Source organism: Lemur catta, chromosome 11, assembly GCF_020740605.2.
Source record: "Lemur catta isolate mLemCat1 chromosome 11, mLemCat1.pri, whole genome shotgun sequence".
In the NCBI taxonomy this organism is placed as follows: domain Eukaryota; kingdom Metazoa; phylum Chordata; class Mammalia; order Primates; family Lemuridae; genus Lemur; species Lemur catta.
In genome coordinates, this window is record NC_059138.1 from 11,959,401 (window position 1) to 11,976,296 (window position 16,896).

The 16,896-nt window shown below is 41.6% G+C and overlaps 1 protein-coding gene across 7 annotated transcripts in view; it reads left to right on the top strand.

The window, feature by feature from the left end:
• Positions 1-16,896, top strand: part of SLC37A3 (solute carrier family 37 member 3) — a 102,986-nt gene that overhangs the window by 30,047 nt on the left and 56,043 nt on the right. For 2 of the 7 annotated variants that reach the window (XM_045565274.1, XM_045565275.1), the window contains 6 exons: positions 633-774; positions 2,145-2,246; positions 2,849-2,896; positions 3,911-4,062; positions 8,194-8,259; positions 9,485-11,139. The exons of 3 other annotated variants lie outside the window; for them this stretch is intronic. In XM_045565274.1, coding sequence (XP_045421230.1) covers positions 633-774; positions 2,145-2,246; positions 2,849-2,896; positions 3,911-4,062; positions 8,194-8,259; positions 9,485-9,577 — 603 coding nt within the window. In that variant the 3' untranslated portion in view covers positions 9,578-11,139. Of the gene's footprint in view, positions 1-632; positions 775-2,144; positions 2,247-2,287; positions 2,897-3,910; positions 4,063-8,193; positions 8,260-9,484; positions 11,140-16,300; positions 16,498-16,896 lie in introns of those variants that run through there. 2 more of the 7 variants (XR_006738303.1, XM_045565276.1) reach the window with 2 other exon arrangements.

The window sequence follows — 16,896 nt, forward strand, 5'->3', positions numbered from 1 at the left end:
GTCATTTTTGACTCACCGGAAATCCTGTCTTCTTTTCCACTGCATGGGGCAATGTAGGGCTTTTGGAAACTCTGATGTGAAAGTAGTTTCAATGTCGATGCTTTTCTTAGACCTTGAAACTCTACTGTAGTTACCTTGCTCTTCATTGTTCACACTGTTAACTTTGCAGGAAGTAGAACAACCAAACAAGTTTGGCTGCCTGCAGCACAAAGGCGGTGATGTTTCCTGGACTTATTTGTCTATGGTTAATGCTGGTTGGTGGCATGAATACCAACTATCTTTGTGTGAATAAAGAAATATGGGTATGTGCCCTGCCTTCTAGGTTCAAAACACTGGTTTGCTTCTACCAGAGAACTGATAGGAGAAGAAACTGGGGACAATTAAGAAATAGCCATCTGTGTTTTTTATTTCAAAGGCCTGCTGTCCATGTCTGTCTAGAAGCTAACGGGGATGAGGAGCAGGGGAGAGTAGGTGAAGTCAGGCACGTGGGAATTTGTAGAGATGATTAATTGTAAAATCAAGTACCATTCATCTCAAGCTCCTTCATTTTGTTTTGCTTTTTAATGACATTAAAAATTGTGGTCATCCTGTGCTATTTGTCTCTTATTGATAGTTGACTATTTCTCTTGTAGTATTCACTGGCCTACGCCTGCTTGAAGTTAGTCAATTACTCCTTCTTCTTCTGGTTGCCCTTTTATCTGAGTAACAACTTTAGATGGAAGGAGGCTGAAGCTGACAAGCTGTCCATTTGGTACGACGTTGGGGGAATTATAGGTATGCCGGCGATGAATCTTTTTCCATAAGAAAGACTCACTAGTCATCTTTTATTGGGTTATAAAATCTGGCTTCATTTAAAGTTTTATTACTTATTTCATGGCCATTTTTCCTAAACTGTCCTACTAGTACACAGCCAAACTCTTAAAAAAAAAAAATAGAAGTCCATAGAAAGGAAAACTCAACCCAAGGCAGGGCTGTGATTTATATAGCTCTTTTTTCGCAGTCCTTTGTTGATGGATCACTTCTTTTTTCTTGGAAAGCACACGGGAATGTCTTTAAATGCAACCCTTTCATACCCTTTCACTGATATCCTAGCTCTGAATCTTCTAACAGCGATCCAAGTTAGAATTCAAATATGTTCATTTTATCTACCTCCCACCTTCCCACCACCCCCAGCCAAAGATGGGAAAAAATACCGTAGTTCCCTTGTATCCATCATTTTGCTTTCCAAAGCTTCATTACTTGTGGTACAGTACAGTAAGATTTTGAGAGAGAGAGAAACCATTCACATAACTTTTACTGCAGTATATTGTTATAATTTTTGATTTTGTTGTTAATCTCTTACTATGCCTAATTTGTCAATTAAACTATATCATGTGTGTGTATGTATAGGAAAAAACATATGTAGGGTGTTTGGTATTATCCATGGTTTCAGGCATCCACTGGGGGTCTTGGATCATATCCCCCCAGTGGTAAGGGGGAGGGTCTATTGTCATACCTTAGTGTATAGATTGTCAGATCATAGAGATAGGAATAACAGTAGGGATTAATTTTTGTGATTGTTTTGCAGTTGCTTCATTGTAAACAACAGATTTTAGGAATGACTTTTTGCTGTAGCCAGAAATATGAACAAGGAAGTAAGAAACTTAAATAAGACAAACAATATATTTTGTGGGTATTACTCGTATGTCTATGGTAAAACTTTAATATCCTTTCTATAATGTTTACATTTAGAACTGTGGTGTAACTCAACTGCTCTGAGCACATGAAAGCACACAGCATATCCTTAGGTGATATACCATTATTATATTTCACTTTGGCTGTCCTTATTCTTATATCCAGAGCCAAAGGTGAGGTTGCCATTTTGGACCTGCCTGTACTTCTGTGTCCTTGAAGGGATAGTGGATCGTTTTGATGATTTTTCCTATTTGTGGTAGTCTGTCCCCACTGGTCATCATGGAGATATAATAGTTCATCTTGGTAAAAGGAAATTATGGAGGAAACTTTTTGGAGAGTTAGCCATCTTTTTGGATAGACCAGTGTTATGATCCTGCTAGTGAGACTAAAGGGTACACAGGAAGCGTGCCTTGGGTCGCTGAGCTGAATTAGAAATGATTTTGATTATGACATGCTCTTTGTGCTTGAAGGTGGAACTTTGCAAGGCTTCATCTCTGACATATTACAGAAGAGAGCTCCAGTTTTAGCTTTAAGTCTGCTTCTGGCGATTGGGTCCCTCATTGGGTATAGTCGTGAGTATTCCTATGTAACTGTTTTTCCCCTGATCTCTTAGGAATAGGCATTTTTGCCTGGAGTCAGTGATCAGCCCTGGGGAGCGCCTTGAGACCAGCTACAAGGCATGGTGTGCTCCCTTTGTATTGTCCTGTGAATGCCTGGGAAAACTGTCATCACATCGGTTTTATTTGTGTCGGGAGGAAACTGGCGTCTCTACTGCTTTGTTGATTTGTTTAAAAGCTTGCTTGGGAGTGTATATGCTTTGTTTGAGGGGAGGCTCCAGAGGGACAGCATTATAGCCAATAAAACAATAAAAGGGAGACAGGTTTCAAAAGCGGGAAGATGGTAATTAGTAGGTTTGGCATACATCCCTTAAGATGCTGCTGTGACGGGAGTAGAGTTTTTCTTTAGCTTTTAGAAGTCTCATTAGCTTGAGCACCAGCAAGAAACAGACATTACAAATAAAAGTTGGAAGAGGCAGTGAAAGTGTCGTGTCTCTTTCTTGTCTCTGAGAATGATTTGTGAGGCCACAGAGATTCAGATCTTTGTGTACTGTTCAGTGAAGGCACATGTGATCCGCTTTTCAAGTCACTGTGCATGTCTGTGTCTTCTCTGACAGGTTCTCCAGACGATAAGTCCCTTAATGCACTGCTGATGACTGTTACAGGTATGACATATGGCTCTGCTTCACTGTGCTATTCCTATACATTCAGAGGAAAAAGGGAAGCTGTTTTCTCCCTCAGTTTGAGTAATATTAAAACCTTAATTATAGAGGACTCAAATGGTAAAAGGAAAGACAGCTCCTTTTCCAGATTTTTTCTCTGCTGTTTCATGACCTCGTCAGTCCTGTTGTGGCAGAAGCAGTCCCTGTTGACAGAGGTTTTCTAAAAATTTTTATTGCTGCCCCAGCTTCTGATATTACTTCTGGAAGTCACTTAGAAAGATGCCACACTGGAAACCAGTTCACCAGCTTTCAAAACAGTATAGCTAATTTTTCCTCCTGTGTTGGAATTGGTCAGTATTTTGTTGCATGATGAAATATTTGGGTGCAATTAGGGATCGTGTTGTAGAAAAATTACTTATTTTTACACTTTAGATCATACTTGAGAGAGCTACATGAGGCACATGGAAGTAGCTCCAGCAGTGGCCTAGATTCACACGGGCCAGCCCATGCTCCATCCTGGGGCAGCCTCACTGAGCACCAGCCCATGCTCCATCCTGGGGCAGCCTCACTGAGCACAGCGGCAGACAGAATCACCTGCACCATTTCAATAGCTTTTTCCTCTTCTCTCTTTTTTTCAGTGTTTGGTTAAGTTGGATAATCAAATGCTCATATGATGCAACTCTACCGTAATAGAATTTGTTTGACAAGTTAGTGCAATCAGTTATTAATGAATGCAAACTTCACAGGATTAGAAAGGCTAGTGTTTCACTATAGTTTTTATATCTTTGGGTTCTATAAAATACACTAAAATGTCACATAATTCAAGAAGGGATTTTGGAAAAGTGAATGCTAACCACTTTGAAGATGATACTATCTGGGAGAGTTCTCCCCTCCTTTTTTCATTTTTCTCCAACATATTAAGTAAAATATTGGGGTAATATTTTGCCTTGTCCAGTAGATTCCTGGTTGGCATTATGAATCATGTTTTAATAAGAACCTGTTCTGTTATGACTTTAGGATTTTTTATTGGCGGACCTTCTAATATGATTAGCTCTGCTATTTCTGCGGACCTGGGTCGCCAAGAGCTGATCCAAGGGAGCAGTGAGGCTTTGGCGACTGTCACAGGAATTGTTGATGGGACTGGGAGCGTTGGAGCTGCCGTGGGCCAGGTGAGAGAACAGGAGTGGGGCAGGAATTTGAATGTTGTCTCCTGCAAAGGTGGAAGAATTTACACCTGTCTGCTGGCCCACAGTAGGTGGCACTCTTGTGCTACAGAATTCTGTACCAAAAGGCTGAGGGTTTTAGTCTCCTCTGAGGTCCAGTTGATGTACCCTAATATGGAAGGGCCCTGTACCATTTTCTTCTTTCTTCCAGATTCTTCTTGTCTGCAAATAAGCTAAACCTTGTAACACAGATAGAGCCTTCTGCACCAGCCCATCAACCGCCTTTTCCAGTCTGAACTTGGCACTCCTCAGGGCAGGGGCTGAGACACATGCCTCTCATTATCCCCACCTGGCATTCAAACCCCACCTTTTCGCCTCTCTCTTGCACTCATGTGTACACATGTTCTTTACATGGATCCCCATCAGACATAGCCATGGACTCTGCAACTGCCCGAGTCACTTTCTCTGGTTTTTCCATGTCCAAAAATCCGTGATTGTATTTCAAAGGGTGGTTCATAAATGCCTTGTATCAGAATCAGCTGGGATACTCGTTAAAGTACAGAACACTGAGCTTACTGCAGACTTGCTGAGTTAGAGCCTGGGGATCTGTATGTTCAACAAGCCTTCTTGGTGATTCTTATACACTCTGACGTTTGAGATCTTCTGAACTAAGATCACCTGCACTATACCTAGTCAGAACTATTCAAATCGACCTTTTTTGCATAACTTCAGGCCTTCTCTCAGAAAGGTATCTCTTGTCTGGGACAGTCATGAGTCATACCTTTTCTAGGGTATACTACCACTCCAGGTTATGGAGTGCTGATTTTGCAAAAATATGGATTTTGGAATCATCTGCATGGATAAAACATGAAGTGGATGAGTTATTTAACAGGGAAAAAGAATGGAGCAGAACTTCAGGGAACGCCCATTGGTCAAAGAAACAGGAAGCCAGCAGAGTAACACGTAGACAAGGGAATAGCATTTGAGAAGGTGTTAGTAAGGTGACAGATGGAGAGGTCAGGGGAAGGAGAACTGAAGGACGAAGGGCTCTTAATTTTGACATTGAGAAGATCAGCAGTGGCCTTGAAGACTGTTGTTTTGCTTGCTTCGTAGGGGTAGATCACTGATGTCTGATGGCCAGCAGCTAATGAGAGAGCAAATATTAAAGTAAAGTAAACTATCCTAATACTTATCGCTACGCGGCCATGTAGTATATATTCATTTGTTAGTGTCTGTCTCTCCCACTATAACGTAAGCTTCATGAGAGCACCGTTTTCTCGTGTGTTCTCCTGTGGCCCTGGTACCAGAACAGTGCCTGGCACACAGACATTCAAATGTTTGTTGAATGATTGTAGAGTGAATGATTGATACTTAGCATGTTTGTTTATAAGACTAAAGGACAAAAATTAAAAAAAAAATACTTAGCAGAAGTAGGAGTTTGATAACCTGATCATGCTCTTGACTAGGAATCAGAAAATGCTCTTTGCACGTCTTCATATGTGGTGTACTATAAAGGGTGACTGTATTGGGCATACTTTTCTGACATTATGGGATTTTAAGTTATCCTTCCTCATGAACGTTTTTTTCATTAACTAAATGGGTGGATTATAATGAGCATTTCAGGGAGTTTACTTTTATGTACAATGCTTCTCTGCCAGTGTTCAGACCCCTACCTATGAACTTGGGCCAACATTAGACTGACCTTCACGGTTGGGGAAGCATATCCACAGCAAATCATTGTTAGCTTTACTCATTCTGATTCCATGTTGATTTCTAAATGATTTCCCATTGCCTAAGGGGTAAAATCTCAAACGCTGCAACTGAATATTAAAACTCTATCAGCCTTGTCCTCAGCCACTTGCCTTACTCACCCTGAATAACTTTGTTGCCCCCACCTTGCCCTGACTTCCCAAGAAAAGAATTGTTTTTCCTCCTGGTTGCCATTGCTGTGCACACCTCTAGCAAAGCACTTATTGTAGTGTATCACCTTTACGTGTTTCTCTCTCTGTCCTCTAGACTCTGTATTCCTTGAGAACAGAACGCTATTTCCTTCATCTTTGTGTTCCCAATGTTTAGTGCATTTTTGACACACACTAGGGGCTCTGTAAGATTAAATTGCAGTATCTACCCAAGAGAAATAAGAACAAATGTCCAGGGGGTGGGGAGGCAAGGGCAATATACATAACCTAAACTTAGGTACCCCCATAATATGCTGAAATAATAAAAAAAAATTAAAAAAAAAAAAGAACAAATGTCCATGTTAAAACTTGTATGTGGCTGAATGCAGTGACTCATGCCTATAATCCCAGCAAGTTGAGAGGCCAAGGTGGGAGGATCGCTTGAGGCCAAGAGTTCGAGATCAGCCTGGGCAACATAGTGAGACCCTGTCTCTACAAAAAATAGAAAAATTAGCTGAGCATAGTGGCATATGCCTGTACTCCCAGCTACTCAGGAGACTGGGGCAGGAGGATTTCGAGGCTGCAGTGAGCTATGATCATACCACTGTACTCCAGCCTGGGTGATAGAGCAAAACCCTGCCTCAAAAAAATGAACAAACAAACAAACAAACAAACAAAAAAACTTGTAAATGAAAGTTCATAACTACATCATTCACAATAGCTGTAAAAGGAGAAACAACCCAAATGCCCATCAGCTGATAAATGGATAAACCAAATGTGGTATAGGCATGCAGTGGAGTATTATTCAGCAATTAAAAAGGAATGAAGGATTGATAATTTTAATTTTAATATAGAATTACCATATGACCCAGCAATTCCACTCCTACGTGTATCCTCAAAAGATTGAAAACAAGGACTCAGATATTTGTTTGCCAATGTTTGTTGTAGTATTAGTCATAGTGGCCAAAAGGTGGAAACAACTGGAGTGTCCATCAACAGATGAATGGATAAACAAAGTGTGGTATATCCACACAAAGTAATACTGTTCAGCATAAAAAGGAATGAAGTTCCAATGCATTCTGCAACATGGATGAGCCTTAAAAAATTATGCTAGTGAAACAAGCCAGACACACAAGGACAACTGATGCGATTCTATTTACGTGAAATATCTAGAATAGGCAAATTCATAGGGGTAGAAAGTAGATAAGAGATCACCAGGGGTTGGAGAGAAGAAGTGATGGGGAGTTAGTTGCTTAATAGGTACAGAGTTTTTATTTGGGTGATGACAAATTTGGAGATAATGGTGATGGTTGTACAACATTGTGAATGTAACAGATGCCACTGGATTGTACAGTTAAAAATGGTTAAAATGACAATTTTTTTTTTTTTTTGAGACAGAGTCTTGCTCTGTTGCCTAGGTTATAGAATGCCGTGGCATCAGCCTAGCTCACAGCAACCTCAAACTCCTGGGCTCAAGTGATCCTCCTTCCTCAGCCTCCAGAGTAACTGGGACTACAGTTGCATGCCACCATGCCCGGCTAGTTTTTTCTATTTTTTTTCAGTAGAGATGGGGTCTCACTGTTGCTCAGGCTGGTAAAATGGCAAATTTTATGTCAGATATATTTTACCATAATAGAAAAAAGGAAAATGGGTTATATGCTTTCAGATCCATTTCAGTAATTGAAAGTAAGTAAAAAAATTTGCTGTAGAATGCTAAGGTAGTACAGCAATTCTACGAGCACATAGCATAATTGAAAAAATGAGCGGCATACTTAAAAGACAAACTTTTGAAACATCAATTATAGTGCCTTTCATTGGAAGAAAGAATGATTAAACATGAGTGGCCTGCGGATGTTAATTTTCCTCTCTAAATAGCAAAGTGAATAGAAACAAACCTTCTGAGCAGGACGGTGGCCATGGAAGTCGGAATCCACTAAGGAGTGTAACAGCTCACCTGCCCAAGGAAAAAAAAAAGGAAAAAGAAAAAAAAAGCCCTTCTGAATGTACAGCTTCTAGTATACAAGTTTTTGTATTTGGATTCTGCAAACTTACAAAATTAGGCCGTTAATAAAACTGAAATGGGAACATGTATGTGGAAGAGCTTTGTAATCTGCAAAACATGGTCCAATCCCTAACTCCCTTCTTACTCTCTAAAATAGCCACATTTTAATCTACTTTTTGGCTGCTTTATTAACTTATAAAGAATTATAATATTGTAATTTCTTTTTCTCCCTTTTAGTATTTAGTGTCTTTGATCCAGGACAAGCTAGGATGGATGTGGGTTTTCTATTTTTTTATTCTCATGGTAAGTGTGTGCTTTTTTTTTTTAACTAGTCATTTTTTCTATTAATTTAGTTAAAAGCATTTACTTAAGTCACTTCTTGAAACCAGCAGAATTGCTGATTGCTTTTAAAGACTCTTTTTGTGAAAAGTAACATTTTATTAGTCTAAAAGACACGTTCTTTTTTCAAGGAGGAAAAGGGCCCTCAGTTTGCCCTTGGCCTGAGTTTAATGAGCAATTGCCATTATAATTCCAGAAGAACAACAAGAGACTTATTTAAAGCATTGCCAACCATTAATCAGTATACTCTTCCAGGCTCTCTATCTGTTAAATATAGTTTGAGAATTCTGAAGGAAATTACAATGTGCGCCAAGGACCACAGGGTTAAAAAAAAGCAGTGTAGAGTTAAGAAAGAAGTATTGCTATAATTAACACCATCATGTGTGCAGGTACTAAACTGGTGATAGCTTCTTGAGGAAATATTTATTATGCCTTAGATATTGGCTGGGATTCTGTATTTTCTGGGAAATAGCCAGTACAGAAGGCAGCCATGTGCTTTTCAAAGGTTGCTGTCTGTTGAATAATCATATTATTGATGGGACAGTGCTCAAGACGTGTTGAGACTCTCTACTTGAAAGAGTCTGGTGATGGCCCTGTCCACTAGGAATGTATTCAGTAGCTTGTTCTTAAATCCAGGCCCTCCTAACTGGAGGCAGCTTCAGTTACCCTGAGTCCAGGCAGCTGTCCTCTTGCTTTGTCCAAGGAGCCCGGGGACGGTCCAATTCCAGGAATTCCCTGGAGCTTTCTTCTAATTGCCATCTCACTTCTGAAGACTGGGCCAAGTAACTCTTATCTTCCATTTCTGACATCCATGCTAAGTAGAGGGAAATACCTTCTGATGAACCTGCTGGTGTGACCACACTAGGAATTGTAGTAGAAAGACAACTGGATCGATTATAAGAATCACTGTTTTTAATCTGAGCTCCAGTATCAATTTTTTGCTCTACCTATGGCAAATTATTTGTGCACTTTTTTCTTTTTTTGACAACTGTAATGTGACATTAAGTATTTTGTGATATTAACTATAATTTTCAAAATCATTTTCTAATTCATTGAAGATTAAAAGTTATCTTTGTATGAAGTCAAGATGAATGTAATTGTCCATATCCATTACTATGTTCAAAACGTGATGCTCTAAAAAAAGTAATTAAATTATCACTGTGTATTTAATACTTTTTTCTCTTCACAGACAAGTTGTACAATTCTATTTATCTCACCATTAATAGTGAGGGAAATACTCTATCTTGTGCGAAGGAGACAAGCTCACATACTGAGTGAGTGACTGGTTGGTGCCCACAAGACAAAAAGAACAATGGGAGACACATCAGGACTATTAGGGCTTTTAATTCACTTTATTTTGGGGCTGTGAGCTCAACATAACCTCAGGTTGTCAGGCCTCTTTCAACACTGCCAGCCACCCAAGATGCTGACCAGTAATGAAGGCTGGGCTATTTTTCTACACTATAGGAATTATTGTTGATGATTTTTATTGTTTCATGAATGTATTGAATGGCCTTTGTTTGGCCTATTGAGGTTTATCCCTTTAACCTTAAATGTCCTATTGGACTTGGACTCTTGTTCTCCAGCCTCGAAAGTTGAGTAAACAGAAGGCAGAGCCATGCATGGTCTGTACTGACAATGTGTTCCACGAATAGAAAGGACTGTTGGATTTTGCTTTGGTAATGTGCTTGCAGAGAGCGGCTCATCCTTGAAGCATCAAACCCTGATAAACTGCTCAAGCTGGATCAGGCTGTGAGCCTGCCTTGGACAAAGAATCCCTCTGTTAACTCTGGTGGGAAAGATCACACTACATGCCTGTTGGCTCAGTCGCTCTGTCTGATCTAAAAGTCATTCAGCTCGAGAAACGGAAATATCTTCAAATTATTGTCAACTTGTTTTCCTCCGTCTTCCTTCAAGATTAACTTTGACTCCTGGAAGTGTTTAGTCTTCCATTCAAGGACCATAAGGTACATCAGTTATCTTGAACATTCCATTGCACAACTCACAACTGAAATAACCACAGATTTGTTGTCTAGGAACTTTAGGATGCTCTAGGAAGCTAATCTGCTTAGTCTTGTTTTTAGAGGATTGATCTGTTACAACTGGGTTCCTGGAGTTACCTCAGTAGGAGACTAGAATTAGAGGAAAGGGAAAGACCTTTTATCCTAGTGTTAAGTATAAATGATCCTTGAATGATGATGCGGTTACATCCTGATAAACCCATCAGAAGGTGAAAATATCACAAGTTGAAAATGCGTGTAATACGCCTGACTTACCGAACATCGCAGCTTCGCCTGGCCTACCTTAAACATGCCCACAACACTTACATTAGCCTATAGTTGGGCAAAATCAGCTAACACAAACCCTATATTATAATAAACTGTTGAATATGTCATGTAATTTATTGAATACTGTATATTACGTCCAAATTGCAGCAGTGTGACACCATTTAAAGTCAAACAGTTGGAAGTTAGGGACCGTCTGCACATGACATTGAATCAGTGGATTACTAGGGCCTGAGGGGTGTCTGTTCTTTAGAAGATCGTAGAGTATGTGTCTTCAAGGCTGTGAATTCTATACCAATTATCAATATTTTAAGATCATTCTGTATATATATTTTAAATTATCTAAGTGAACTAGGAGGAAAGTGTGCAATTTTGAGGGATACCTAATTTGCATTAGATTAGGGAATATTTTTCAACCTCTTGCTTTATACTCTGAAATGCGGTGTGTTTATTAAGTTGTTATTTAATCATGCAGATTTCCAATCAGTGTATTGTTCATTTACTGACAAAAAGGGAAAATACGAAACACAGGAAGGGAAAATAAACTGACTTTTATAATAAATCTCTGTCCATTTGGTTATTTAAATCTATACTGTGAGCTTTGAGATTGAGGATGTGATCAGTGCCTTTAGGTTTCGTGGTACTGAGTGGTGCTGAGGCCCCCGGCGGGTTCGCACTGACCCCATAGTACTGCCGATCACACAGCTGCTCCACCCGAGATGCTGGGATGGCTCCGTTTCTGTTCTGTGAAATCCAGCCCTTTTTCTTTGTGGAAGATGGTGCTCAGTTTGGGTGAATTGCTTAGTTGTAATTTAAGAACTATCTGTGTATGAACCCCATTTTATCACCGAACCTCATGCTGACATCTGGTTCAGAGTTTCCTGTTTCTCACACCGTCCGTATGGTTGCATGTTTGTGTCCTGACACCAACCAGTGTTTTATACCCAGTTTAACCTTAGGTGGGTGAGTATTCCCCTGACCTCTCTACGGTCTTCAAGTTATGCCTGAAATAAAATTATTAATAAGTACTTAGCACTGGACAAAATGATATATTGCCCTATGGATAAATTTCCTTATTGTTCTAGTTCTGTCAATCTATGTAGGAGTTAACTTTAACAAACATCTAAGAGTTCACTTTCTTATTAATTTGTTTCCCTTGAAGAAAAGGTCATAATGAAAGCTAATTTCAAAACGCGCCCTCCCCTGACAGCTAGAGTGCTGATGCTCGATAGGTTGAGATAAAATGCTGTGGCCTGTCTTTTCTTTTTAGAAGGTGTTTTCTTTTCTCCTTCCTTATAGTTTCGAAGGAGGAAATGTCTCTCCCCTGTCCTGGGTATTCTGTCCTTTCCTGCTTCGTGAGGGAGCAGAGCGCCCTCTGAGCCTCCCGCTGTGCGCGGGGGTGGAGAAAACAGCCTTTGCTCCTTCCCTTCCCCTTAAAACTTCCAGAAGCCCTCCTGCCTCTCAGATCAGTAACTGATAAAGCCTTTCTTATCCTTACTAGTTCTTCTGAGTAATGTCCTATTTTTCTTTTCACAGCCAAACCCTTTGAGTTAGTGGACGGTATCTGCTGCCTTCTTGGCTATACTACTATATTCACTTCTTTCTCATCTAGGTAACTACTTATCTGTTTGCCCAGGACAGTCCTGATTTGTGTCTGTCGTTTTGCCTTAGTTATCAATGGCACCTCCTTTTGCTCTCCAAGTGCACTGGTTTGGACACCTTACCTCTGAAGTCTTATCACCCTACAGAAACCAGGCATCTGAATGTCGTTGAATTTGGTAATTTTTTTCTTCCCTCATTCCTTTTCTTTCTTAAACTTTCTCTTGTACTTGATGCTGGTACCACTTCTTTCCCAGGACTTTTTTTTTCCCCTTTGGCTTTTATGGCATTTGAATTTATTGGATCTCCTACCTCCTGTCCGTTTTTCTGGATTCTGTTATCTGCTTACCCTCTGCTGGTTTTCTTTCTGCTCTCCCTGATGAACTGTTTTTGTAACCTACCAATAGCTCTACTAAATACTTTGTGAATAGGAAACCGCTTAATAGAGGAATGGCATCAGTTCAACTACTGTGCGGTGTACGGTTAACAGCAGGTCTCCAGGGAGAGAAACAGGCTCAATTTGTATAACCTCAGCCCCACTCCCAGCCCCACACAGACTGCTCTGCCAATTGCTGCATTCATAGTTTTCTAGGGAATCTTCTGAGAATCTGAAAGCCACTTATCCTCTCCCCGGATCAAAATGCACATATGAAAAAACATTCTGAATTTCCATTCTGCGTCTTCATGGGCCAAATCTTGAAGCCCCTTGTTGGACCACAAGGTTAGAAGCCTTGGTCAAGAGCGTCAAGTGCCTGGCACTTAGGTTCTCCACAGTCCAGCTTCAGTTGATTTCTTAACTGACTCTCCCATTTCTTTCCTACGTGAAACTTCTGCAGACTCAGACTGGGTCGCTCGCCACAAATGGCAGTGCATATTCTTACCTTTGTGTCTTCACGCCTCTCTGTAGTACCCTTTTTATACTCTCAGCTTTCTGAATGTTAATTTTCCTTCAAGGCTTGGCCAAGCACCATCTCATTGAGAAACCCTTCCCAGCCAGCCTTACTAGCTCTCTGCCTTCTCCCTTTCCTTGGTAGTAATGTTTTACTTACTTGTTGCTTCACTGTTTCTGCCTTAACTATTTATATCTAACTCCCCAAGGAAATAGTTGCTCTTTTTCTTCAGTGCCTGGTTCCTTGCATAGTTGGTGCTGAATAAATGTGGATCACGTCTGAAAAGGTGGAAGGAAGGTGAGAGAGTGGGGTGTGGACAAAGCAGGCCGTGGCTTCCTGGCCCTGCAAATGCCCTTCCACGTGCTGTACACATGTCACAGTCCTCCTGCGGCCAATGGCCACAGACTGTCAGGGCCACTAAGGTTCTCAGACTGTGGCTTCCGTGTGCGTTCTCTCCTCCTCTGGCTCCGTGGCAGCCCTGTCAGCCCTCCCAGAGAGCGCAGCAACCTTGAACAGTGAGCTGCTTCACTCGTGCAATTTCCATGGTGTCCAGGCTGCTGTCTCCACTCCCGCCGCATGCTTTCACCTGGACTGCCTTCTTCCCACAGCTGTTCAGATTCTCTTCATTCGTTTCGGTCCCCCTTGCTGCCCCACCTCCATGAAGCTTTTCTTGATTACCCTGTTAGGATAATGCTCTTTTCCTTCTGGAAACTTCTAGAGCCCTTATCCTTAGACCACACAGTCTGCCCCAGGTGCACTGGTTTTACTGCCTTATTTTGTTCTCTGGTTGTTTCTGGTTAAGCTGTCATTTCCTCAAATCATGAGAGTCACAAGAGTCAGCACCATGTCCAAGGACACAGCAGCCATTTAATCAGGACAGGCTTCCTACATGGCTTTTTTTGTGCTCGTAGAGTCAGTGTCGTCCTCTTTTTGCTTTTCCTTGTTGCCCTGATCATTTCCGGTGACAGAAAGTTTGTTCAGCATATATCTAGAATAAATGAGAATAAATATAAAATGTATGTATGTGACCATATATAATGCAAATCACTTAAAGGGTTTTATATATGTGTAATATGTAACATAGTTATTACTATATGGCATTTTAGAAGCAAGAACATGCAGGTTACATGTATATGTAACAACATATAGTTACATATAGCATAGTTACATATCTTTATATATATATATATATAGTTAAAGCAAGTCTCATACTTGAAAAGTATGTACCTGGATGCCCAGTGGTGTGGCCTTTCAATCATTAGTAAAATAGTTCTTCATATGTGTGTAAGTCTTTAAAAACTGCTGTCCCATCATTGCCCACTCTGATTCCCTCCAGATTCTGTGGTTCTGTCGTTTCCACATGAGAACTGAGACTCAGAGGAGTTAAGTGGTTATCCCAGGATCACATCATTGGAATGACAGAAGTAGGTCTCAATTAAAACCCAGTTCTTTTGACTTAACTCCAGTGTTTTTTTCCGTTCTGCCACGTGGCCTCCCTTTTAACTGACTCTTACCCTAGGCTTACTTCCAAGGAATACATTGTACAGCCACTCTCATCTTTCTCAAGGGCCGGACTCTCGGAACTGTCAGACGCCGGGAGGCTTTGTGTGGAAACCACCTGCGGCCCGGCTCCTGCTGCAGGCTCCGGCCCTGCAGAGACCCGGGTCACCCCGGCTGGCTGGCCTTGCCCTCGGGGTCTTAGCCTCTGTCTAAGTGGCCTTCTGCACTAGGTTTGCCTTTTTAAAAAAGCACCTCTTCACTCTTTTTCCTGATCCTTCTGTGTGAGTCTGAGGAGAATTCCGTCCTCTAATAGACTCTTGTGTTGGAATCTCTCCCCTCATTCCGTGTCCCTGGACAGTCAGGGGACGTGCGGTCATTTCATGTGCCCACCTGACCCAGGTGTGACCTGCTGCTTCTGCCAGGGTCCCTGCTCATGTACCCTTGTTCCTAATGAATGTTTGACTAAGTGCGAATGAGGTTCTGGCTTCTAAAATGCCATTAGCTCTTTACTGCTTGCTCTTGGCCTCTGATGAAGGAAATAATTATTTTTTCTGTCCTTTCAGAAATTAGATAAAAAGTAGCAAAACCATTTGAAACTTTTCAGTCTCCTTTATCACTGTGGTTCAAGGAAGTTGTCATCTGAGGACTTCATCATCAGAGAAATGCAGATAAAAGGGGCCACCCTGTTTGATAGGAATGTTGTTACAGATTTAATGGGATAATTGTTTTTAGGTAGAACCTTTCATCTGAGGACTTCAAAGACCTTTACCTTGTTTAATAGTTATTATCACACCTTAGAGAGGGACATCAGGATATCGTAGTCCTAGGTTTTTTGGTGTGTGCGCATTTTTTTGTTCATGTAGCATTTTGTTTGTTTTCCTAGACTCGTGATAGAACGTTTCAGGAACCTAACACCATTGTAGTTGATTTCCATTAAAAAATAGTACCTAACAAATAGCATACATAACTTGCCTCTGTTTTGTGGAAGATGTTAATCGGGTTGTAAACTGGAGCAACCACTCTGGAGCCAGGAGGGCAGGGGCGGGGAGGAAAGGGCGGCGGCAGAGAGACCTGGAGTGTGAGCTGGTTCCATCGCTGTTGGGCTCAATCCATGAACAAGCTCCTGGCAAGCATATCAGTGGTGCATAATCCTCAGATTTGTCATTTAACAGATCTTTTCGGAAACAAGCCTGGGTTGTGCCTGAAGGAAAGATCCCTAATTAAGTTAAAACAAGACCACCTCCACCCCCAGCCTCTGCAATCAATTACAGGCCTTTGAAACAGCCTCTGGATAAAGGGATGGGATCTGTGGTTAAGAAAGGATCCTTTCAGAGAGAAGCCCAGCAAGGGTGGCCCATGGGGACAACCAGTGCTGTCGTCTTTCCGCCTTGTCTGGTCTGCAGCTGCAGAGCAAGTTGTGTCACTTTCTACCATTTAATGCTGTGCGATTTTGGCGTTTCCAATTTATAAGGAGATTTTCATATCATCGGTTTTGTTTTCCTCCCTCTTTCCCCTAGAAAGAAACAGTTCTTGCACTGTCAAGGTCCTTTCCCTGTCACAGGCCGTTCAGACCTCTTGGCTCAGCAGGGGGAGACAGAGTTCCAGAGACAGCGCTGCTGCACTTGTCCCCACGGAAAGTGCCACATGCTCTTCATTTCGTTATTTGTGTCTGTTTGCTCTGAAGCCCTCCTGGTTATTTATTCTCTCTCCTCCTTCTCTCTCCGTCCTCAGTTCCCTCCCCAGCTGCCTGTTACGGGCCGAGACCCCCCAGCCTGCTGTTCTGAAGGATCAAGATCATCTGGAGGTTGTCCACTTGGAGTCCCAGGTCTCAGCCTGGGCTGACGTCCCAGAGGAACCGACGCCTTCGCTTCACTGTAATCCCATTCCACTGAATTAGTTTCTCTCCACCCTTTTTCTTCAGTTTTAGTCTCCAGGCCTTTAAATTGATGCAGTGGAGGAAAGGGGAGACCCTCAGTCATCGCCCCCACCCCTTGCAGCTGCCATCCTTCTGCTTCGAATAGTGAACAAATTCTTCACGTAGATGGTCTGTCTGTGCAAACCTCATTTTTTCCCTCACCAACTATTCCTTCCCTGACCTGGAATCCAGCTTTGAATTAGGAGTTTAGAGCTAAAAGAAAGCTTAGTCTGCTTCCTCCCCAGTGTCCTCAACCAGTCTACAAAGCTCTGGAAAGTTAGGACTACATTCTAACTATTTTTTTTTTTTTAGGCAGAGTCGTACTCTGTTGCCCAGGCTAGAGTGATGTGGTGTCAGTCTAGCTCACAGCAACCTCAGACTCCTGGGCTCAAGCGATCCTCCTGCTTCAGCC